General features: G+C 43.1%; 2 protein-coding genes across 2 annotated transcripts in view; both read right to left on the bottom strand.

Annotated features, from left to right (window-relative positions):
- Positions 1–25411, bottom strand: part of LOC140937222 (hemicentin-1-like) — a 53008-nt gene that overhangs the window by 1020 nt on the left and 26577 nt on the right. Inside the window, exons 14-33 of the mRNA XM_073386758.1 lie at positions 16743–17018; positions 16005–16256; positions 14791–14826; positions 14228–14494; positions 13386–13556; positions 11989–12159; positions 10273–10738; positions 9299–9480; positions 8573–8635; positions 7911–8033; positions 7141–7272; positions 6512–6652; positions 6135–6248; positions 4878–5009; positions 4208–4336; positions 3421–3543; positions 2296–2418; positions 1923–2048; positions 573–693; positions 1–167 (exon numbers count right to left, since the gene is read on the bottom strand). The exon at positions 1–167 is cut by the window's left edge and continues 1020 nt beyond it. Coding sequence (XP_073242859.1) covers positions 1–167; positions 573–693; positions 1923–2048; positions 2296–2418; positions 3421–3543; positions 4208–4336; positions 4878–5009; positions 6135–6248; positions 6512–6652; positions 7141–7272; positions 7911–8033; positions 8573–8635; positions 9299–9480; positions 10273–10738; positions 11989–12159; positions 13386–13556; positions 14228–14494; positions 14791–14826; positions 16005–16256; positions 16743–17018 — 3315 coding nt within the window. The remainder of the gene's footprint in view (positions 168–572; positions 694–1922; positions 2049–2295; positions 2419–3420; positions 3544–4207; positions 4337–4877; positions 5010–6134; positions 6249–6511; positions 6653–7140; positions 7273–7910; positions 8034–8572; positions 8636–9298; positions 9481–10272; positions 10739–11988; positions 12160–13385; positions 13557–14227; positions 14495–14790; positions 14827–16004; positions 16257–16742; positions 17019–25411) is intronic.
- On the bottom strand, positions 18159–25118 carry LOC140936691 (uncharacterized). The gene has a single exon (XM_073386177.1). The coding sequence runs from the start codon at positions 24708–24710 to the stop codon at positions 18159–18161; it is 6552 nt and encodes a 2183-aa protein (XP_073242278.1). The 5' UTR covers positions 24711–25118.

Raw genomic sequence — 25411 nt, forward strand, 5'->3', positions numbered from 1 at the left:
ACTGGAACTGGCAGTAGTACTGAAGAGAGGCCATATATGGCGGGAAAAATGGGATTAATCGCGCAATGTTGGTATTGGCGGGAAATTCAAGCGGCAACGGAAGTACTTCTTGACGGAAGGCTTGAGGTGCGCAGTAGCCAGGGACCGAGCACTGATTGACGCAAAATCTAGAAGGAGAAAAAAAGGCAATGAAGACTAAAAAACCCAGAATATTTCCAAGTATTTTAATCAATCATTACTCAAAATGAACTAAGGGTTGATTTCCAGTGTCGCGTAATTTTCACGTACGTACATGCGTAAAATTTACGTTCGCAAATAAAATAGAGGCAATGCATGAAAGGTCGCTCGTAAGCGTAAAAGTTTAACCTGGCTCAACTCCTCGTTTAAGCTCAGCACTTTTTATCTTGCCTCCATTTTATCTACGTGATTAAAATTTACGCGAGTTAACCTGCTTAGCCAAAAACGCGACAGTGGAAATCAACCTTACACACGACCCGCAACAACCGTTACTGATCGGAGAATCATCGGAACTCGCTCGTTCGAGAAAACTTGGCACTACTTCAGTTACATACCCGCCTCCAACTTGATGATACTGTTGAGGGCAGGAAGAAGGCAGGCACTGATAACTTCCTCGGGTGTTGTAACACTGATTCTGCTGGCAAGGCCCATTCGTAAGAGCACACTCATTCACGTCTAAGAGAAATATAATTACGTTTATGTAAAAGGTTGTATTGAAAAAACAAAACAGCATCTCAACAAAGGTTTCCGCCTACAATTACGAATGCTTTATTTGGCTCCCAAATTTAAGCGTTCTATAAGTTATTAACTGCAAGACCTTCCATCAGTCTGGTTTACTTTTCTTGTAAAAGTACAGTAATCTACGATAAGCAACTGCAATGCTATCCGTGGTGTTTACATGACAATGTGAGAAGGTTTTGTTCCTTAACCCGTGGTTACGAACTAATGTTTTCGCGGAAACCAAATTACAATCGCTGTTAGAAAATGAAAGCCAGACGAACACTTTTTGGACCTACATAACAACGTAATGAATGTTCTCTCAACCAAAAAAATAGAATTCACAACCGTCTCAGACAATCGTTAGCCTGCGAACGGCAGAAGTTTCTCCTTGCTCATCGCCGCTCAGGGACTTTTCGCGAGGATGAGCGGCGATGAGCGAGGAGGAACGTCTGCCGTTCGCAGGCTAGACAATCGTGGGATTGCAGCATTTACGAACCATTATCCTCATACAACGAACGTTTGAGACACTAAGAGCTCTCCTACTTGCCCGCGAACAAGCCGCAAGGAGAGAAGTAGGGGCACACATGCAACGACTGTTTTCTGCAAAACATCTGTTCGGAGAAGCAAATATTGCCTAGAATTTTCTATTACTTGAGCACGGCTAAAAATTTCTAGATGGCGATTCTATTCATGTACAATTTTAGAAGCTTTTCCAATAAATCCGCTACAATTTTCTGAAGTCTAATATTTCACATTTTACTCCCCAGGTTGGGCTATTTTTCGTAGTAAAAAGGAAACCTAAAATTTTCGGATTCAAAAACGCGATGTAGAGAGGAATAAAAAAAATTCTCACTTTCGCAAAACGTTAAATTGCATCTAAAATTTTCGGGAAAGTAATACTAAAGCCCTAATAATTTCGAAAAGGCTCACGTTCCCCTAGGATGACCGAACAGATACAAGTTTTATAGTTCCAAAAAGCGTGCATTAAGTGCTCTGGATAGCCTTAAAAAGTGTTCTCAATGCATTTAGGAGGAAACCGTCGTTGGGTGCCCCTGGAAAAGGCTGTATTGGTAGGAAACCGTCGTCGGATCATAGGGATCATCATACGTTTCTGGGAAACTGCCCACCTACCCCTCCCCTCACTGTCGTACAGGTTATTCGGATACCATTTTGTATAGTATTACCTTGGCATTTCTTGCCGTCAGAACTGAGGTGATATCCGGTTGGACATTCGCATTTGTAACTTCCAATAGTGTTAACACAGGCGAACTGACATGAGTTGGTCTCGTTGGACGAGCACTCATCCACATCTAAGTAAAATATATTCGTCAACAGAAAAATGGTGGTTGAGTCATTCAAGCAGTAAAGAACTTACGCTTTAAATTTTTTTTATTAAAAAAAAGACAAATAAAAAGGACGATTTTTCGGAACTAGGCATTAGTAGTATAAAATAAGGGTTAAATGAGTTAAGGATTCTACCGTATGCCGGCCAATTAACGTCATATGTGCAGGCCTCGAAGTCGAAAAACGAGTCTAGTTTATTTTTCTTTAATTTACCAATGCAATCCTGTTTGTTGTCAGCAAGGCGATACCCACGCGAACAGGAACAACTGTATCCCTGAGCAGAAAAATCACAACGTTGCTCGCATTTCAGGTTCTCGATTGCACAGCCGTCCACACCTGGGAAAAGAGTGGAAACAAAAGGACTGTTTTAGTCACAACATCTCCCAAGGCGATTTGAAACTTGGTTTCTTCTCCAAAGGGTGAAAGTCGTTATTGTTAATTCTCTTTATATATAGGTACATTTCTGGATTTCTTGATAAACAACAACGACAACAAGAACAGCTATCAGTAGAATTAGCTCTTAGTAGTACAATTGCTCTATACAAATACATGCTGAGCGGAATACAAATTTGAGGATCAAAAATCATTTGAAGGCGTTCATTGAGATTCACGCACTGAGCGACCTTTTTATAGGCAATTGTACATTGTTCGATAGTTTCTACTACAATACAAGGGACAGAGGGATTTCAGACTTAACCAAGTGCAACTATACCATACTACGCGTCCCTCATAAAACATATTACGGACGCTTTGGATTCAATAAAAATTCCGCTTTGAAATTTCGGAAATTTCACGCGCCCAATGGAACGGTACATTCCGATTGCACAGACCCGACCCAAGCCACCGCACGTTCGGTTATTGTTCTTGTAAGCAGGATGCAAAAGAGGGGTGCTGGGGTCACCAATTTTGTCAAATCGAAGGAAACATTTCGGTCGGACCGACGAAATGACCAGGCCGGAAAAAGTGGACCTTCAAAGGTGGCCCCACTGATTTATAACCAAAATTTCCGAGACGACGTTAAAGTAAACAAAAACGACCAAAAACCAACGGAAAAATCCCGAGCGAACAAGATTGGCCCATTTTGCCCGCTCGGGTAGCCAATCAGAACGCAGGATTCGCCTTATCTTACCAGCTCGTAGCCTGTACACAGACGTTGTTTTATGTTTCTTTTCGTTCTTTTCCCTCACCACTACCCACTTGCGCTGGCGGTCAATAAATCCCCGGCGGTTTATATTTTATCACCCGTCGCGCTCGACGGACTTTGAAGAGAAAATAGAGGGACTGTGAACGGGCTAACCCGCTCGCGGATTCATTCATACAATAATGTATGATACTAACCAGAGCACGTGCTTTGATCTGCGTTGAGGATTCCTCCCCCTGGACATCGACACTCAAAACTGCCAACAGTGTTCACACACTGATACTCACAGATTCCTTGAAACTGTTCACACTCATTCACATCTGCAATGAAGTTTGGATATACTAACATCATCCCAATGACAACTTGCTATGTTTCGTCGTAATACTAGCCGAACGCGAAGACCTTCGGAAAGTAAATACGGGCATCTAACTCCAACTTCCTCTTCACACTTAAATTCAATGATTGCGCTTTTGCAAAATCAGTAACACACTTGGCCTGTACTCTGCAGAAGAGGAAATAGGTTAATCTACCCGCTTTGTAACGGTTTGGCTGTCGTTTGTGGCGCTCGTTTAGAAACAGCTCCACATTTCGCGTTAATGGAATACTGTATCTAAATAAAACAGGTGCTTTTGGGGATTTCGGCAAAATTAAGAAAACCTACACAAGGGATGATTGGTGATTGACCAACAAGACAAAATATCTTGTGCGAAGACCGGAACAACAATTGCGTTCGCAGGTTACCTAGGCGACAAAGAATCTGGGATGGAATTAGCCTGCGATCAAGCTCTCCGTTTTATATGGCTTAGAAAGAGCCTCGCACTCGCGTTTTTTCCTCGTGCTACTCTCGAGTGACTTCTCTCGACGCCCCCAAATGGAGAACTTGCTCGCAGGCTAGGATGGAACAAACGGTTAGCAAATCAGAGTAGCACCAGTTCCACTACTATGACTCTAAGTGGATTAGGAAACCGTAGTTTGTCAACCTACCTTCGCAAGGGGACTGGGCTGTCTTTGCCGAGTAACCCCTGGGGCAGACACAGTAGAAGCTACCATATGTATTCATACACATCTGGTTTGACGTGCAATTGTGTTTGCCATCATTACATTCATTGACGTCTGAAAGACAAAAGGGAAAACTCACACCAGGAGGATAACAAGGCTCGGCCCTAATCTACTTAAAAATACGCACCTAGAAGACTTAAAACGGTTGAATGCACTATACCTGGCAATAAAATTACTAAAAAATTTGGAGGAGTTTTCACATTTTTAACCGACGATCCCTCACACCAAAGTCGCATGAATTACAACGCTAAAGGGATGCGTCTTCGATGAAAAAGGAAGGCTAATTTACTGTTTGTATAAAGAAAAGCTTAAGCGATTATCAGTCCCTCAAAATTGTAAATATAATGTTATCAAAATGCTTTCGTCGTGGTTTTCTAAATCTTTGTAGTGAAATCCTACCTTAATAAATCTTTAAACATTATAGCACTACTCTTCTTTGGTACCACTTATTATGTTGTGAAAGTACTAGAGACTATCTGAGTATAGTCTAAGATTTTTACTTCCATGTTGTACTATAGTCTTCACCTAGGAATGAACGTCTTGAACGTTGGGGTTTTACACCAATCAGCAGAATAGAAGGATAATGAATACCTACCTACACACGCCTTGTCATCCATGGTTCTTTTGAAACCCACGTCACACTTGCCTAAACATTGAAAGCTTCCGGGTATATTAGCACATTGACGGTCACCACAGATGGTCCTGTTCTCAACACATTCGTCCACGTCTGTCAATGCAATAAAAGATCCAGTTTCCCAAAGTATTTAATAATTAACCACCCTGCTAACGGAGACTTTTTTTCACTTACTCGACTTTAGCGTAGTCGAGAAAGACTGAATCGAGTTTAAAGATTTTTATTGAGCTTGTTGCAAGCTTGTTGCTGGGATACAGTTTCAAACCCACGCCTAACGGCCGTGCGCTTAGTACAGCGGGCTCAGTTATGACCAACGATTTATCAATAAACGTATGCGCGCACTCAGAAAACTAGTTTGACGAAAGTTTGACGATAGAGAACAAGATTAACTAGTCCCGAAGTTTGGGCATGGGCCACTTAAAATCAGGCACGGCCTCCTTAATTTCTCCTCCTTACTCAAGAAAACACAAGCAACCACTAATGAGAGGCCGTGATAATTAACCGCTGTAAAAAAATACAGCACGTTACTCACCAGGAATTAACAAGAGTGGCACAAATGAACCTGTGGTGTTGTAACGAGGAAGAAAACGAGGAAACACAAATCTCCACCTTTATTTAGCACAATTCACTAATAATATTTTCCCCAACGATGGCGTGCAAAATACAGAAGAACCTGTATCAAGCGGACGAATGACTCTGTTTCAAAGGTTTCGTCTCATATTTTAGAAAAACAAACCTGTACTCTGTGGACACCTCTATTTATTGCACAATAGCGAAAATCCCGTACGTGTCTGCTTAATACAGGTTACACTTTCAAATTTGCATTGGTCAAATTAATCAGGCTAGTAGGATATTTTGTCTTTTCAGTTTAGATACCACCGAGGCGGGGGCTGGGGAGGGCAGAGGCAGGAATGATACAGGCATTATAGTTTGTTTCAGGCGTTCAGACTGTGAAAACGGCCTAAGGAGATGTGAGCAGGAAAAACAGCGAGGGGCTGTGGTTGGAGGTGAGAGCATAATAACCTCATCTTTTGTTTTTCCCGCTCCCTAGCTCTGACTTCGCGCCGCATTCTACAGTCTAAAAGCCTGGATTGGGCTAAAGGAATTACGAGACATGCATCAAGCACTCAGTTCTCACTCATTCAGATCAGAGTCTGGTGACTCCCAGAGAACATGATATGGCAAGGGCATTAAGCGCAAAAGGGCGCCACTACTCACCAAGGCATTTACTGTCTGATCTGTTCCGGTATCCTTGGTTACAAAAGCAGCGGTAACTTCCTTGTTGGTTTTCACAGCCTTGATCACAGATCTCGGTCGCACATTCGTCAATGTCTAAAACAGACAGCACAAAACGTAACCTCACGTCATAAAGTCCTGCCGCCCGGTTAGCACAGTTGCGAGAGCAGTGGTCTGCCCAGCGGGAGGATGCGAGTTCAAGCCCCGTCAAGCAATAGTTCACGCTGTAACTCCCTCAAGGAAAAAGGACTTTGAGGAAAATGACTTCTACCATGAACTGTAAAATGCAGACCTATTTAGGGACTATAAATTATTATAAACCTTATAATTAACGCGTACCTACTATCATACTTCCTCACCTTCACACTGGTTCCCTTTAAGTTGATACCCATCTTTACAGGAACACCTGAAGGAACCAGGCAAATTCTCACACTTGTGGGAACATGGGTTGTTTGGTTGTGAAGACACTTCCGACAACGCAGTCTCACATTCGTTAACATCTGACAAGGACCATAAAAAATTAGCAACAGCGTGAAAGTGGTGTAGTCAAACACACATAGGCTACTTCCACGATGACGCCATTTTACTACTACGATCAGAATCCTTTAGGTATTGCTTTCTAGTGCTTTCTAGTGCAAATTAAGGCTTTTGTTGTTAAATCCTCGCTGGGATTATCAAACGTTAAATATGAAAGGAAAATCGAAAAGGATTCTGGTCGCAGTAGTAAAATCACACACACTATACTTTATTTCATACACACCATTTTGCCATCTCCGCCCGCAAATAGCAAAAGCTAGACGAGGCGGGCGGAGAGGAAAGGTAACAGCAGTCAATATACAGATAATATACAGATAATATTGTAAAGTAACTAAATAAACTATGTGGATAAATAAATAACATGAAGCCATCGTGCGAATGGTCTATTTAAACGAAGTTGGAAATCTTTGAAATGAGATGAAAATTATGAAAAAGAAGCTAGCCTCTTTACCAACGCAAGTGTCATTGTCGGTCATATTAAATCCATTAGGACATTTGCCACGGCAGCGAAATGAGCCAGCGGTGTTTACACAGTCTTCACCAAGAGGACATGATCCAGTTCCTAGCGCACACTCGTCAACATCTGGTAAAAAAAGGTGAAAGCTAACGTCTTTACGAACTCCAGACAGCTACGGGAACGAAATGTTAGCTATGAGTCTCACAAATTTTGCTTTCAACAATACGGACGTCGATGTAGTTTTCGGAAACTTTGACACAATCAGGTCCAGAATAAAATGTCCAGACCACTTATAAAGAAACAAATGAAAGTATAAAATGAAATAACTCTTCTTCCCAGGTTAGCCCATAAGAGAAATCATTGCTCAAACACTTTTGCTTGTAAGACTGGTACAATCAAACAGTAATAATAATAATATTTATTATTTACAGTGAACATATTCTATGAGAATAATCATATGCGCAAACCTCCTTGATGCAGAGACCAAAGGGGAAGAGCCAAGAGTCCACACCACAGAGGTTTCTTAATTATAGAGGCAGAGATTATACATGAAATTTTGCATCTTTGGGAAACATAATTGTCCTTGAAGAGAAGTTAGACTGAAAACCAAACCTTCGTACGGTTAACATCAAAACGTTTGGTGGAGAGTGTGATTTGCGCGACACAACTAAGGTCGATTGTCAAGTCAGAGGAGTAACAAGTGCGAGTCAGTATTACAAGGGACCACTGAACCAAACACGTCACAGACGGAAGAAGTGTCTCACCTTCACAAGTCCTGTTGTTTGAAGAAAGCAAGTGACCCAGCGGACAAGAACACCGGAATGAACCAAACAGGTTTATACAGAAATGGGAGCAAACACTCGGGTCAGCAGTACATTCATTAACATCTGAATACCAAACATAACAGAAATGTTATAATGCCGCACACATTGAAATCTTAAGGAACATTCACCTATCAACTTAACTATTGTGAACTGCAACAGTAGAGGGTGTGGATTATAAAAAGCGATCGTAGATGAATTCACTTAAACTTGAATTAACCTCTTTCATAATGGTGGCCAATATGATAGTTAGCCTTTCTGACCTTGTTAGCATGTGCAAAATGCAAAAGAATTTTTCATACGTATTACTAGGCCGCCATTATGAAAGAGGTCTATACCCAGTCACAATCACATTTTAACGGTTGAAAAGTGAGAGACCGTAAATTAGTTAAGGTTAAAAGGATTGGTCTCGATAAAACATTAGCACCAGTTTAACTTCTTAAGCCTAGAACTTGTATCACAGTCCTTTCTTGGAAAAGTTAATTGCGTGTAGAAAAATATTTCGCATCATTTCCATGCCTGTGCTCAAGTGTTACAGACTGTTGCTAATTCTAAGTTCATTATAAACCCTTTCAGCTATACATTTGTATAAACAAATCTTTTACCTTGGCAAAACTGAGCAGAAGCATGGAGTATTAGGCCTGGGGGACATGGATCAGAAGATGAAACTAAAAGAAAAACGAAAATATTACAAAACTGACAAAACAGGCTCCTCGAAGGGCTCCTGTCAGTACATAACCTGCGTGGCAGACGCTTGAAAGTACGAGGCGCAAGAAAGAACCGCGGGAAGTACGAGGGAGACACGCGAGGGGAGAGGGAGCGCCTGCCCGAGAGGCCCATGAAAATATGTTTTTCCGCTTTCTCAGAGTGCGGAAAATTCCTATTGGTTAAGAGGCTACCGAGGGGATAAGTGTTCGCGTTGGGCGAGAAGACTGCCAACCAAAGAAAACATGAGGTCGTTTGTAAACATGTAGTACAAGGCAATGAAGGTCTTATCACAGCTCTAACATCCTCTCGCGTGTCTCCGTGGCGCGCTCCGTTCTCTTTCTCAAGAGCCTGCTACGCGGGATAGTCAATACGCAATTGGAGATATAGGTAGGGGCTCCCAGAATGACACAATTCACCTTTACTCTTCGATAACGTGAATTTGTTAAGCGCTATCAGAAAACAAAATTAAAACACAGGATGCTTTCAGAAAAACTCAGCACTTGAATTTTTAAAGCCATCTAAACTTGTTGTAAACTCATCGAAATAGGCCAGGAAATGCGAAACCTCGCCCGCGCCATGTTGTTTCCAGAGCAGGAAAACAATCTTTTTGATAGATCACACACCTTTTTCAACCAATGCAGTCGAACCAATTTCCAGTACATCAGTCTGTCGAGAGCGACTGATATCCACAGTAGACACGCGAACTTTATTGTACAATGATCCATTCTGTTTGTCCTCAGAGGAGTAGGAAATGGTTGAATTGACAGAGAAAGAAATGGGTTTGCCATCAACAAACATCACTCGTCTGCAACCGATAAATGATATTTCAGTAGAATTCCGATATGCCTCTAACCTTCGGTTTCTCAAAACACCCGATAACTTGAACTAAAAACGGGATTTTCTTTCCCAGTCAAACACTGGGAAAGAAACACACCAAATAACTTGAACCAATTCACCATTTTCAACGAGACCTGCATTTTAACCGCCGCCTGGTTAGCTCAGTTGGGAGAGCGCCAGTCTGCCGGGCGGGAGGTCGCGGGTTCAAACCCCGGCCGGACCAACACTCAGAGTTCTTAAATAACTGAGCAGAAAGTGCTGCCTTTGTAAAGACATCTGCAAATGGTTAGACTTTCTAGCCTTCTCAGATAAGGAAGAAAAACCGTAGGTTCCGTCTCACAGCACTTCCACTGATTTGTTCTTGTGGGACGTAAAAGAACTCACATCACTCTTCGGAAAGAGTAGGGGTGATAGACCTCGGTGGTGTGGCCAAACTTTACGGGTTGTGGGATTGGGTAGGGGTGGCACCTCGCATGGGACCTGAGTCCCGTTCGCGCACATTCCCTCTGGGCAGGCCTGTGTCCAGAAAAGCTGGTAAAAAAAAAATACTATTCATAATATAGCTTGTTTACCCCCACCCCCCGAAGTTTTCCGAAGTTGAATTGTTGGGAACCGCATCTACTTGAGCAAAGAAAGAAGAAAATTTGCCTTAGTGTGTTCATGTCCTCGAAAAACGTTTTGTTACAAAGGAAGTTTATCGCCTTGTTATTGTCTTATTAAAAACACTTAAATGTCGCACAAAGCAAACATAAAATCGTACCGTGATAAAGAGCCTATCTCATTCTCTCCTGTCTTAATAAACATCTCTTCAAAATCTGAAATGTTAACATTGACGTTTGGTCGAAGCTTTGGCGTAGTTCCCTTTACGACCACATCCAGCATTAACACACCCCTATCATTCAGCCCTTGTCCTCGATGCACAATCAACAGTGTTTCGCCAGTTTCGAAATTTACCACAGTTTTGAATACAAATCGTCCTTTCGTTATGTTCAGACCATTCTGGGCACCAGGCTTCTCCCGTGCAGTTGCCCAGTAAACAGGGGTTGTCAAGGGGATTGACACGGACTTAAGCCAGTTTTTGATTGGTCCAGGAAGGCCACTCACTGTCCAAGAAACATGAGTGTCATTACTTGGGGTCTTGGTGAAGTTTGCCAACAGAAACAGTGTCGGCAGCATAACGTTATTGACCGTTCCACGGACTTGTCCAATCGCTACTTCGACGCCATCTGAAAGAAATTTGATAATCGTCAACGATTACTTCATTATTTTAAGTATTCTGGACGTCTTAAAACTGCGTTGTTCCATTGGACAGAAAAGGTTCTTAGCCAATGCACTTAAAGAGCTTACACTTATAACTAGCCTATTGAAGAAGTACCAATCTGAGTGCTTGATATGTTTTTCTTCAGTTACGGTGACACGTCGGCATTCTAAGGCGCTGTTTATATGGAGAAACGTCATCCCGGGTAGAAGGGTTACCCACCTACACTGGGCGAGCAAACTTTTCATATATTCCAAAACGTGAAGAGCCGTTTACATGAAAAACAAAATAGTCCTCTGAGACTAAATGTTCGTAGTTCTCCGTATACTCTAAGAAGCACAACAGATCAGACCGATCAGACCAACCAGACCATGCGTCGAGTAGTCGCTTAAGAGGATAAAAAGAAAAAGTCGTCACCCCTCAAAAGTGGTCGCGGTCGCTTACGAGATTCCAAATATAGTGCTTCCACTGGGAAAATTTTGGAATTGTGGTCAGTTACGACGAGAGGTTCGACTACAGTGGTATAGCATCAAGGCATGAGGATAAACATAAACAAGTGGCTAATATAAAGACAGCCAATCCTAATAGCCGAGCTACTGCTAAATACTAACCATTTAACTAAAAGAATACCACAACTACTTCCCATACACACATGAAAATAAAACTTTAGCTCACGATCCAACGATAAATCATAACCTGATCAGCAGATAACTACGAAAATTCTCGAAAGGATAGAAAAGAGATTTCCCTACCAATGGAGCTCCGCGTCAAGCGATGATAAGATTCAACATACTCATTTATCCTATCATCCTCTTACTTATGTGCTGGGCTTTCTAGCACATTCAACATTACCGCTACTTATGTAGAGCCGGTGAAAGATATACCAATTAAAGTATAGTAGGGATGAAACGAACCTTTTTTCGCGAGGAATCTAATTATCTTGCGGAGGAATAAATTAGCGCCGATGACGTCAAAGCCTTTTGTCTTTATCTCATGAATAAGATGAGATGGATTCTCATTTAGATAAGGTCATGTGCTCGTCGTTTTCGTAGTCGCTTTTTATATGTTAATAACTGCACTTTCGCGAAACAATCTTTCAATAGGTGGTGGAGGGACAACAACGGGGCGTATTTCTCCGCAAGATTATGAGACTCCCCCGCAAAAAAGGTTAATTTCATAACTACTATACTACGGATTCAAGTCAACTAATGAACTAACCTGAACATTTCAAAGTGTTACACGGTCTTGATTCCCTCGCTGGGCCAGTGCAGTTTTTACCACCGTGTAAAGGAACTGGATTATTACACTCTCGGTATCGTGTTTGTTCTCCAACGCCACAAACTTCAGAGCACACGGTCCAGTCTGTCCATATGGACCATGCACCATCCACTACGGTAATGGTGATTAAAACACACGACAATCAGTTATGAAATATGATGTCAGGGAATTGAATTTACCTAAATATCTTTCCTTAGTCTTTTGTGGGTGCTTTCATTAGTGATTGCAGGTAGCACCAGGGGGGCACATTACTACGACTTTGACAACAGCGACGGTAAAGACAACGTCAAAAAATATAAAAAAATATATATAAGGTTTGGAAAGCAAAAATTCTGTCAAGGGGAATTCCACGTTTTGGTACATTTCAATGCCATCACTGCACAATTACGAAGCGAATTTGCCTGATGCAACGTTTTACATGTAAGAAAGACTGACAGACACGTCACGATGAATTTTTCTTCCTCTTTCTAGACACGAGTTCAGTCCCTGAGGGCCATTTATTTAAACGGAGTTTAGCCAGTGTTTAACAAAACCGCGTTCTTAGCCATTTTCAGTTTGGCGAACGCTTTTATGTCAACACCACTTATGGTGAACAGTTTCATTAAAGCACATAAGTGGACTAGTAAAGGATTTGTCCTCTTAAAATAAACCACTAAGGGAGAGATCTGGAGGTTCAAAGATTTCCTAAACCGCGATCTAAGTTAGACTTCGCTAAACTAACCGACCCTTAAAAGTTCTACATTTGACAAAATATTAAATGCGACTTGGAATGATGGTCATTTAGTTTCAGTAGCCTAAGGAAACAGCCCACATTTCGCGACACCACACCTGGTTTCCCCGTGAAATGACATCTGAGAAACGACCACAAAAATTCCATACTGATGACGCACCAATACCCAGGTCTGGTAGTGCTCCTGACTGGTGGTGCACTTCAACCAATTAGAAGTACTACTGACCAAGATCTTGGTAATGACACGTCATCAGTATGGAGTTTCTGCAGTCGTTCGTCGGAAGCCATTTCACGGGGAAAGCGTGTATGGTGTCACGAAATGTCGGCCGTTTTCCCAGGATCAAACAAACGCCAACTGATTTTATTAGAGACTTTTTTGCTGCCGTTACCATCATGGTTGCCTCAACTCCTATTCGAGTAGAAGTGTGTGCGCTGAGGGGTAAGCGAGTACTCATTGACAAAACTCAAAAGATTGGTTATCAATCTAAAAGCAGTGCGAGAAAAAGAGCGCTATATTTAACCATAATAGTTCTTCAAAGATCCAAAGATAGTTTCCTCCCACCAACAAAACAAAGTTAACCTTATGTGACATATTTTATATACAAACCTTTGCAGGAATGAACATTGCAGGGTTGCATCTCAGCCTCACTTCCTTCGCACTTCTTCCCTCCCCCACTGGGTACAGGATTATCACATGTTCTAAACCGATACTGTTCACCAACTCCACATGATCTGCTACAGGGCTCCCACTCTCGCCACTCGCTCCAGTTTCCATTAACTTTGAACAGGAAAAAGAAATACACGTGAGAAAAAAGGAACCTTAATACACGGTTATTCACTTGCAGCTTGAGTTTGACTAAGTGAACGACAGTCCACCAGTTCATTACTTAAACAATTTTCACAACGAAAAAAATTGGCCTCATCATTGACAATGATTGTAGGAAGGATAGTTCTAAACACTTGTGTGTTAAGAATAAAGGCTAATTGCATAAAAATGGTTGCACCTTCATGTGGCTTTGACGACCACTTGAAAAAAAAAGCTATGCCTTCATTAGGGTCAAGTATATCATAAAAACCCGTCGGGGCTGTAAAAACTTAAAAAGCTTAAAGTCGCACTTGTACTCGAGCTCTCACTCGCAGTCCAAGCTACAAGACACTAAGAAAGGTTTGAACACAGGGGTCATTTCATAAGTACATGAAGCAGGATCGTCTGGGTGAACGAAGATCTGAATAGAACTAGTTGAAAGTGACTGACGTTTCGACAACTTGTGCGGTAGTCATCTTCAGAGTCTAAGTGATTTGTATGACGTCAGTTGATGATATGAAACTCTGGATTTATTGGATATGAAGACTCTTAAATTTCACAGGTGCGTTTCGACAGATGTTCACTATTACTACTTTTAAAACAACACTGATCCTTAAAATCTGAAATCGAGGAACAGTTCTTACCTCTGACACGTAACTTTGCCTGTACCACATGGACACCAACCCCGTTACTAGCGTGGCATTGATAATGTCCCGCGTCTTCTGGTTTTACCCCTCTTATGAGCAAACTATTATTGGCCAAAATGCTAACGTGCTCAAGGTATCCAGGCAACAACGCTGCACCATCCACTTGCCACGTGATCACAGGTGTTGGTAGTCCTGTGGCCGTGCAGTTCCAGACGAACGTCGAACCTGCATCAACTTCAGCGTCCGACGGTGTGAGTACAAACTCTGTAAAGAGATACGAATCATCCACAAGTTGGATCTGGTTAGTGCTTCTGGTTGGTTGAAGCAAAGTTTCAGACAATCAGAAGCACTACCCAGATCTGGGTAGTGACACGTCATCAGTAATGAATTTCTGCAGGAAACCATTAGTGACGTCATGAAATGTCGGCTGTTTACTAAGGTTACAGTAACTATGGTAACGTAAAAGAAAGTAAAACAAATTTCTCACACCATAAATGACCACGGTCATTTTTTTTACTGAAAAAAAAATTAAGCTGCAACATAAATAATAAAAGTATTACCAGGCTTCCCTGTCTGAGCAAAACTCTCGTCACTTCCTGTCAAAAAAGGAAAAAAGAAATAAGAGTAATCCTTCTACTAGAAGCATTGCTGAGCTAAAACACAGCATGAAATTTAATTTTAAATACCCTGACTTAGAGTCTACTAGGATTCTATCCCCCTCTATCCTACTAGAAATCGGTGCTCTGCTAAATGAGCTGCCAAGGTGACGGTTATGTGATCCAACTTAACGACGTTGTGTCAAGGCTGGCTAATTCAATTATGCGTCTCTCTTCGCTATGGAACTTGAGAAATTACTTTTGCATGAAATCAAACGTTACAAACAACAAAAATGAACTTTAAAAACTGTTAGGCTGACAAGTTTTCAAAAATCACAATTACAATCCGATTCAATCTTCTTCACATTTGTCCATCCGTGCCCCATTTTGTATTTGTTGTGTCATTTATCACTTCTCCTAACTTTTTGAGCAGTTAGTGTTATGTTTCACTCAGTTTGCTGACAGTTCCAACTGTTTGAATTTTGATATTACATAAAAAAATTGTTTGTGTCGAAGACTATTTTTTCTGTAATATTTTGATACGTTGGCAGTAGTTTCTTTTCCCATTACACCAGTGTAAGAAGAATTTATACCTTTGATATGACGGATTAACTATTTTAAGGTCAAACATCCATGTTCACCTAAACTTCTTTGCTCGTTGTGAAAAGTATAAAACGGCTATATTAAAAAATTGTCATAAATGAAGCCAAGATGCAGAAAATACCATCACTGCGGACGTTTACTTCGATAATAGCGGATCCTCTTTGAAAATCCACCGCATTAGATCAAAAGCCAATAACAGAAGCTTCAACTGACACTGTTCCTGCACTTGCTAAGTTCCTGTTAAAAAGGGGTTCAAGTTTTGCATCCTATACCACTCATAGCTATCGATCCTTACGATTGAGAAATATCAGTACGGTATTTATCAATATTAGTCATTCACGATTTCGCCTTCTCTGATTGGTTACAATCCTCCGGCTAATTCTGGCGCTTACTATATTTGGAAGATGCAAGAATAGTTGCCTAGGAACGAGGTTGGTTGCGCAATAGTGAACTAACGAAGCACGCTGTTTTCCACCTCTCCATTGGTGGATAACATTCTTTTCGATCGGCATAAATCTTCACATCATACTCAGCATCATTCAACAATTGCTAAATATACTTTTCTTTAACCTTACCATTTACTGTAACCACAGCACTAGCTGATACAGCTCCCGCAGGATTCTTCGCTTCACAACGATAAACACCCTCATGGTCTGCCTTTTTGGCATTAACAATCTCCACTAAAGAACTGTTATTTGACAAAGTGCTGTCATTTAGATACCACGTGATCTGAGGAACAGGAAAACCACGCACTTCACATTGTAAGATGATTGTGTCTCCCTCGTCGATGGAAATGTTTTCTGGACGTTTGACGAACTCAGGGGGAACTAAAACAATAAAAATAAAAAAAAACAAAACAAAACAAAACAGAGGCTTAGCCAGAAAAAAAAAACCGCATTAAACAAGTAAAAGCTATCTGTAACAAATCGGGCCACGACAACAGAAAACGAAAAGAAAATGTGAGAAACAACCATCTTTTTTTTGGAATGTGATTTCCGTTATAAAAATGGGAACATCGTATTCATTCGATCAAACGCGGCGGTTTAATAGTTTTTTAACAGCTCAGGTTCAACTTGGCATTGAACAAAATATCATTGATGCGCAAGCTCTTGTTAATCAAACGAGACAGCTGAATTGAATAATTTTGCTCTAGTAATTTTGATCAACTGTCTTTCCATTAGACGGGGGGTGGGGGAGGGGAGGAGGGGGTATTAGAGAGGGGTGTCTAATATAAACGTGAAAAGCGTATGTGGGCGTTTATTAGACAAGAAGCGTTTGCTTGAGAGCTATTAGATCATTTACAGTATTCTTACCTTGCACCGACAATTCCACAGGATGACGAGCTTTACCAAGCGGATTAGAAGCCTCACAAGAGTAAATACCACTGTCTGCTAGAGTCAAACCATAAATGCGCAGACTTCCGGATGGAAGAACAACATATTTAGGGTTACTCATGTCAATCGGTGTATCAGCTCTTAACCACGTGATAGTTGGCTTTGGATAGCCACTTACGTTACACTTAAGGTCAGTCCAGTCCCCAGCTAACACCATCACACGCGGCAACCTGGGCTCAAATATTACAGGCGGAGCTGTAGAATAAATAAATTATAATAATTAAATACAGTCTACTCTCTCTTAACGGACACCTCTGTAAAACGGTCCCAAAGGTGTCCGTCTTGTAAATAGTTGACTGTAATGCAGCAAAACGTTTTTTGACCTGCGCATTTCACTACCGAGATAACAAAAAAGTCTGAAAGTGAATATATGAAATTTCACATACAGCCGATGATCTTCCATGTGCGACCACCTATCCAAAACACTAAATAAGTCAAAGCCCTATAATTAGAACCTCTCGCTACCCGTTTTTGGACCGACAGTCTTATAGTTTTCCATTTTTTTTAGCCTCTAGTAAGCAAACACTTGACGCATGGTGTAGTCTCGTTGTTCGCTATATGTACTACGCCACTCAGAATATACGAAAAACTTTCAGTGACATCATGGAACTACACGCCTGTAGCATACGTGGCGTATTCGTTATTTAGAAATTGCATGCAATAAATTCTCCGTCAAACTGGTAGATATGTCGGGACCTCTCTCGGAAGACACCCCCTCCCGGAAAGCTCGGTTCACGCATTCGTTTCGCAACTGCTTAAGTTGCGTACTTAAGTTTGATGATCAGAAGGCTTCGCTCTAAGAAAAATTGATGGGAGCCGAATGCTTTGAACCTGTGCAATCCAAGGTGCCCAGCATATGAGTTTTATGACAAACACTAAGATTTCCTAGTTGTAGCGACCGCTTTTGGGTGAAGGCGGCGCGAGGGCAACATGCGTTGCAGAAATTCTGAAAGGTTCACTCCACAATGACCAAAACGTCTAACAAGATCCTTAGTTCCGTTTAATGCTGGTTCACAAGATGTTAACGGACCGAAGGGACCGTCAAAGACTGTAATGGCTATTACAACATGCTTCGTGCGAAGCCTAAAGAACTGCGTTGGGCGACGTTGCCAAAACACTCCGCTCCCTAGTCGAGCTTACAAAAACCTGAAAACCCGGATGCGCGTGACCGGGTCACGTGTTAAACAAAACAACTGGGAAGGCGTTACATGGCTCCCCCATACATTGTGAAATGTATGACTTAACAATAAAATAAATGTCAAAATAAACTTAGTGTTCTTAGTGTTCAAGAGGGTAATTCTTTCTGCTGGCTCCCCGACGGGGTCGTACTCCGGTCTATCGAAGTTTCCTTCTGTAACTTGCATCAGTCGTCTCTTCCTTCGGACGATGAACAAGGATTAACTTGTGTACGGGTCTATCCAGAAGCTTCTTATTTCCGGATTCAGTATAGAAGAGGGAGACTTTGCGAACGAGTCCGTCATCACTGGGATAGACTTGGGTGACTCTGGCGAGAGGCCATTCATTTCTTGGGGAAGAATCTTCGCAAATCAGAACAATATCATCAACTTGGACGTTAGGGACGGTCTTGTTCCACTTCTGACGCTTTTGCTGCTGTAGACAATATTCTCTTTGCCATCGGAGCCAGAATTGGTCAGCCAAGAATTGAACTCTGCGCCATCTCTTTCTGGTGTACAGATCTGGTCGAGAGAAGTTGCCAGGCGGAGGTAGTACTGCCTTCGTCTTCAGAGTGAGCAAGTGATTTGGTGTGATCGGCTCAGGTGCTTGTGGGTCTGACAAGCTGTCGGTGGTCAGCGGGCGGCTGTTCACGAGGTTTTCGGCTTCAGTGAAGAGAGTACGTAACCCTTCGTCGTCTAGCTGCGTTGACTGATCTTCGAGGAGGCCAGATAGAGAGGAGCGTACTGTTCGTATCATGCGTTCCCACACACCTCCCATGTGTGAGGAGCTGGGGAAATTCATCTTGAACTCGATGAAGTCGCATTCTTGTGTTAATAGGAAGTTCTTCACTGTGTCAGTGTTCACCTCTGCATTGAGCTCGTTTCTTCCTCCGATGAAGTTGCTTCCTTGATCTGATCTTAGTTGGCGCACTTTGCCTCTTCTGTTGATGAATCTTCTGAGCGCGTTAATGAATGAACTTGTTTCCATAGTGTTCAAGGTTTCAAGGTGTATCGCCCGGGATGAGAGGCACGTGAAGACGATGCCCCAACGTTTCAATTCCTTTCGGCCTTCCTTAATATACCATGGGCCGAAAACGTCCATACCCGTGTAGGTAAAGGGCGGTGCTTGTGTCACACGTTCTTCAGGAAGATTTGCCATCTTTTGGACTTGTGCTCGTCCGCGCAATTTGTGGCAAATGGCACAGCTTGACAGGAGATGGGAGACAACAGAACGACCGTTCACAATCCAATAACCTGCTTGCCTGATGGAGTTGTGGGTCATCCCATAACCTGGGTGGTGCTCTTTGCTGTGAAAGTGTCGGATGAGGAGATTCGTCACGTGACTCTTCTTTGGACATATGATCGGATGTTTTATGCCATAATCTAATTCGGCTTTTAGGAGTCGTCCGCCAATTCTGAGGATTCCCTTGCTGTCTAAGAAGGGGTCCAGTTTGTAGAGAGAACTTGTCTTCTTGATCGTTTCGTTCCTGGTATGAGCACTGTGGCGATCCTGGAACATACCATCTTGGTGGTTGGCATTTTGAAGGATTTGGATCTCCTTGCCGAAGTGCTCGAACTGGACTGACTTGAGAATTACTTCTTCTGCTAAGCGTAATTCTTCGACTGAAGGGGGGCCGGTGTTGGGCCTTGTGTTGAACTGCCTGTTAGGGCGTCTCTGTTCTATCATTCTCTGGATGCGCACAATGCTCCTCTTTAGGCGAATGAGGGAAGATGAATGGCGAAAGCGTTCTGGTTCTAGAATACTGAGAGAGCTCTCCTTCTCCTCGCTTTTGGTTTCTTCATGGCTTGAAATGCAGACGGTGGACTTAGGTTTCTTCACTTCAACGTCTTCGTGTTGTAGATCCGCAACTTGGTCTAGGCTGATCACCGGTACTTCGCTTTCCCATAGGAATTCAGGGCCATTGAACCATAGTTCGTGTTCAGAAAGCTCTTTGGTGGTGGCACCTCTTGACGCGATATCAGCTGGGTTGTTCGGACTGCTAACGTAATGCCACTGCTGTGGGTTTGATCTGTCGCGGATGTGTTGAACACGATTTCCGACGTACGTATGGAAGCGTCTCGCGTCATTTCGAATGTACCCTAGAACGACGGAAGAGTCCGTGTAAAACAATTTCACTGGGTTACTGTAGTTAAGCTCTTGGCTGAGCATGGAGGCTACGTTAGTAGCAACCACGGCGGCGGTCAGTTCAAGGCGTGGAATTGACATTGGCTTTAGTGGCGCGACCCTAGCTTTGCCCATCAGGAAGCTGACATGTACTTGGCCTGAACTGTTTACAAGACGTAGGTAGGTTACCTGGCCGAGGCCTGTGTTGCTGGCATCGGAGAAGCTGTGTAACTCCACGGCAACTGGTTCGCCGAAATCAGGTGGCTTGAGACACCTTGCTATCTTGATCGTCTCCACAAGAGGTAGTTCGGATCTCCATTTTTCCCATTGTGAACGGATGTGGGCAGGAACTGGGTCGTCCCAGTCGATGCCTTCGCGGCACAGTTCTTGGAGCAACTGTTTTCCGACTAAGATGACAGGTGCAATGACACCAAGCGGATCATAAACTGAACTCACAGTTGATAGAATTCCGCGACGGGTGAGAGGCTTGTCCTTGAGCTCAATTCGAAATCCAATGGTATCAGACTGGATGCACCAATAGGTACCTAAGGATCGTTGGACAGGTAAGACATCGTGACGTAGATCGAGGTCCTTCAAGTCCTTGGAACGATCTTCAGCAGGTAAGGCTTCCAGCACAGTCTCACTGTTGCTGGCAAACTTGTGCAGGCGTAGGTTGACTGCTGCGCACATGGCTTGGGTATTCTTGATGACATTGATTGCTTTAGCTGGTGTGGCGAAAGATTTCAACCCGTCATCTACGTAGAAGTCGTTCTTCAAGAAGTCTGCGGCCTCATTGCCAAACTGTTCTCTGCCGGCTTCTGCTGTCATTCTGAGACCGAAATTAGCAACTCCTGGGGAGGAGACTGCCCCGAAAAGGTGGACGTTCATGCTGTACTCTACGATTTGACTCTCTAAGTTGTTATCCTTGAACCACAGGAATCGTAGAAAGTCTCTGTGTTCCGGGCTGACGTGAAAACTATGAAACATCTGTTCAATGTCGCATGTCACTGCTGTCTCTTCCTTTCGAAACCGCGAGAGCACACCAACGAGGGCATTCATCATGTCAGGGCCCTGTAGCAGATGTTTGTTGAGAGACTCGTTGTGGAAGATGGCACTGCAGTCGAAAACGATTCGGATTTGGTCAGGTTTCTTGGGGTGATAAATGTCAAAATGAGGCAAGTACCACACCTTTCCTGTGGCAGTCTTGAGTTGATCTGATGGGACGAGACTGGCGTGGTTCTTGTTAAACATTTTCTGCATGAACTCAGTATATTGCTTCAAAACCTTGCCATTCTTGAGAAGTTTTCTTTTTATGCCTAGTAGCCTGTTTAGGCATTGTTCTCGGTTGTTCGGCAGACTCAACTTGTCTGTCCTCAGTGGTAGCGGCATTTCCCAATTGCCCAGTTCATTTGTATGGATGCTTGTGGTAAGAAGATCATTGAAACGTCTGTCCTCGACAGACTCGGTGTTCTCAGTGCCTCGGATGGTTCGGCTATGATGTAGTTCACTGTAATCCAATTGCATCATTTCTCTTATCTGCTGGGGCGTAGTGACATCCTTAGATTGATGTTTGGAAGCGAAAGAGGCTACGGCCTCTTCTCTGGAACTGTTGCTCGTTGGAACATTGAAGAGGTTGTGAGAATCTTCTCGTCGTACGGTGATGCGGTTAACTGTTGCACAAGCCGTACTGTCTTGTTGGTTGTCTAGACAAACTGGACCGATGATCGTCCAGCCGAACTTGTACTCTTCAGCCCACGGCTCATTGTCTTTGCCGTATATAACGTGTAATGGCTGAAAGGCAGATGGGATGTTACGACCGATTAACAATCCTATCTCTACTCCGGGATGATAGTGGATGTGGTGGGCGATCTCCTTAAGGTGCGGCCAGAGTTGGGCAATGTTAGGCGTGGCGATGTCCTGATGGCTAGCTGGAATTTTCTCTTGTGAGTATGCAAACGGAATCTTAATAGAATTGTGTCGACTGTCTGTGTCCTTGATGTGCAATCCGTTTACTTTCTGAGTACGCACAGTGTTCACGCCCGCAATCGTACTGATATTGAGGTTAACTTCCTGGCCTTTGACCTGCAACTGGTCGAGAAGAGTGTCTGTGATGAAGACATCTGTTGACTGGTCATCCAGAACTGCATAGGTCAGCATCCTTGCTGAAGGGTTGTCTTGATGGAAGACTTCGACGAGAACTATTCTAGCGCATGAACGAGCAGAATGCCCTTGGTTGCAGACTCGTGAGCAAGCAGACCTCGCTTCACTGGCATTAATCACTTTGTGCCTGGATGGGTCATGCAGTACAGTGGCATGTTTCTGTCGACATATCTTGCAATCTAGCCTGTCTTGTTCGCAGTCTCTGGCAACATGTTTGTTGGAATTAACACACTTGAGACAGACTTTGTTTTTCATTAGGAAATCTCTGCGTTCTTCGTATCCTAATTTCTGGAACTGTTCGCAATCGTTCATGCTATGAGACTTCATCTTGTGATAGAAGCAATACGTGTTAGCCGCAGTAGCTTTGGTAGTGTCCGGTTGCTGAGCATGGGTTGAAAGCACATTGGAGATTTCTATTGGTTCTTCGTGATTAGCATTTGTCTCGCCATTGTTACTGGGGGGTGAAGTGGAGGTCAGATTAACAGCTGGAGGACGCAGGCGGGGTTGGCGGTTCAAAGGTTTGAAACGGTCTGTCTGTGGTGTACCACTTGAACCTGAAGCTTGAACAATTTGAGGTATGTTGACACGCTCAGCGTGGTAACGCACTTCTTGAGCGAAGTCTGCAAATGAAGGGAATGCGTCCTTGCCTTCTTTCTTCTGAAGTTTCAGCACTTTATCAGACCATTTGGGCTTGAACCACGATGGCAGCTTTTCGACAAGACTTTGAATCTGTGACGGGTAATTAAGGACTTGGAGACTCAAAATGTGTTCGCTTGCAATCTTCACCTGTTGAAGGAAGTCACTGAATTCTTCTAAGGCTGCTGCATCGTTCGGTCCCACCTTTGGCCAGGTTGTTAATTTCTTCTGAAAACTGGTACTGATTATTGCTGGGTGGCCAAAACGTTCCTTGAGGATTGTGCGGGCTTGTTGATACGCACTTTCAGGGTTCTGCACTAAGTACTGAAGCTGCTCTACCACTTTTTTGGCTTTGCCATCCAAATATTGGTACAAGAAGTGTAATTTCTGTTGGGCTGTCACTGGTGCTGAATCAATCAGACTATCAAAAGAATTCTCCCACAGGAAGAATTTAGTCTTGTCAGTCTCATCACCCTTAAAAACATCTGGTGTGGCTTGAGGGAGGCGTTGTAGCTGACTGATCTTGGCTAGGGTGTCAGTTAGTTGCACTGAATAATCTTGGGGTGCAGGGGAGTAGGCTGTATATGACGATGGTACCAACGCTGGAAAATTTCCGCAAAAACCTCTTGGAGGTGTGAGTCCAATTTGGGACATAGTACACGCAGGCGATGTGTAAACTGGAGGAGCTTGTCCTCTTAAGCTGAAGGTGGTTGCAGTGGTAGAGTGTGAGATTCGATTGGTTGATCCTTGAGGGCCTTGATTCAAAGATACAGATACAACGTCAAGTGGTGTGGACGATGACGTCACTGTCACTTTAGTCACTGGTGTTCTAGTGCCAAAGGGCGTTGTAGCAGGCGCACCCGGTGTAGACGTATGTTCGTCAGCATTATTGCTGGCAATAAAGGTGGAAATTGGATCATAGGTTTCTGTCGGCAGTGCAGGCGACTGCAGACAGTTTTCTTCTTGCATTGCTTTTTGGTAGACTTGCTCTTGTGCAGTGACTTCTCCAAGTTCTTTTTGTATTTTCAACTGTTCCAGTTTCTGTTTTTGTTCGGCAATAACTGCTGAAAACTTCAACGTTTCTTCTAGGGCTGCTCTCTTAGCTCGAAATTCAAGCAGGGTCTCCTTGCAAGAACTTCTACTTGATCCCGACCCTTTCGAGACTCGTGAACGGTGGGACCTTTGAGATGTGATAGAGGCTGCATCATTTTGTAATTTGTCAATTTCTTTCACGGCTGTATCATGAACTGCTTTCCATGTGTCAAGCAGATAAGTTTGTTTACTTGTGGCCTGATGAGTTTCATCCGAATCATCTGATAGCTCTATCCATTGGTCAAAACTTTGTAAGACAATGTCTAACTCCTTGATCAAAGCTGAAATATTTTCTTTAATTTCCTTAGGATCTTTGCCTGAGAGGATTTGCTCTTTAAAAGTGTCTAATTTAGAGCGAAACTGACGGTCGTTATCTATCGCAGCGCTTCTCTTCAAGCCACATTTGTATTCCCGCCCTTTGGCCGTGAGGGTCCTGGGCCTAGTGTTACTCGAATCGACAATAATGTCGGCGTTTGTAATCGATGAAATTTCCTCTATTTTTGGACGTAAAGACACATTATCCGGTAAAATAACAGATGAGCTAACCTCAGTCTTTGTTGAGTCGACGATTTCTTCGTGAGCTGGGCTTGAGGTGTGTTTTTTCGCGCTCTTCTCGATGAGAAATTCCTCTGGTCTCGACACGAAGGTTAGCCCGAGTCCGGTATCCTCGTGTTTATCATCGAATTTTGCTGAATCCATGGTAAAGTTCCTCGGCGTAAATACAATTCGTTAGAGTTCCTCAGATTAAACAGGAGTCTTCAAAGTTCCTTGAGGTAAATACGAGTCTTTGACTGTAGCGACCGCTTTTGGGTGAAGGCGGCGCGAGGGCAACATGCGTTGCAGAAATTCTGAAAGGTTCACTCCACAATGACCAAAACGTCTAACAAGATCCTTAGTTCCGTTTAATGCTGGTTCACAAGATGTTAACGGACCGAAGGGACCGTCAAAGACTGTAATGGCTATTACAACATGCTTCGTGCGAAGCCTAAAGAACTGCGTTGGGCGACGTTGCCAAAACACTCCGCTCCCTAGTCGAGCTTACAAAAACCTGAAAACCCGGATGCGCGTGACCGGGTCACGTGTTAAACAAAACAACTGGGAAGGCGTTACACTAGTCACCCAAGAACAAAAGGAGGGAAACAGGGGCCATTCACCTCTGTTAGAGCACAGCCCTGGATCACTTTAAGCGTTAAGACAAAATAGTCTATCAGCCCATTTGCCTCTGAACCCTTCGCTAAACCGCCCGTGCGGATCCAAGTCTGACATCATCTGCTTTAACAGTCAAGGACAACTTTGCAATCTCACACTTTTGCAGGGGGAAGAGACCTTTCACACCATACCAGAATGAGCATGATTCAGTCTAGGAGGCCGCGGAAAAAGGCAAAAAAGAACATTTAAAG

The sequence above is a fragment of the Porites lutea genome, chromosome 5 (genome assembly GCF_958299795.1).
Source record: "Porites lutea chromosome 5, jaPorLute2.1, whole genome shotgun sequence".
NCBI classification, from domain to species: Eukaryota; Metazoa; Cnidaria; class Anthozoa; order Scleractinia; family Poritidae; genus Porites; species Porites lutea.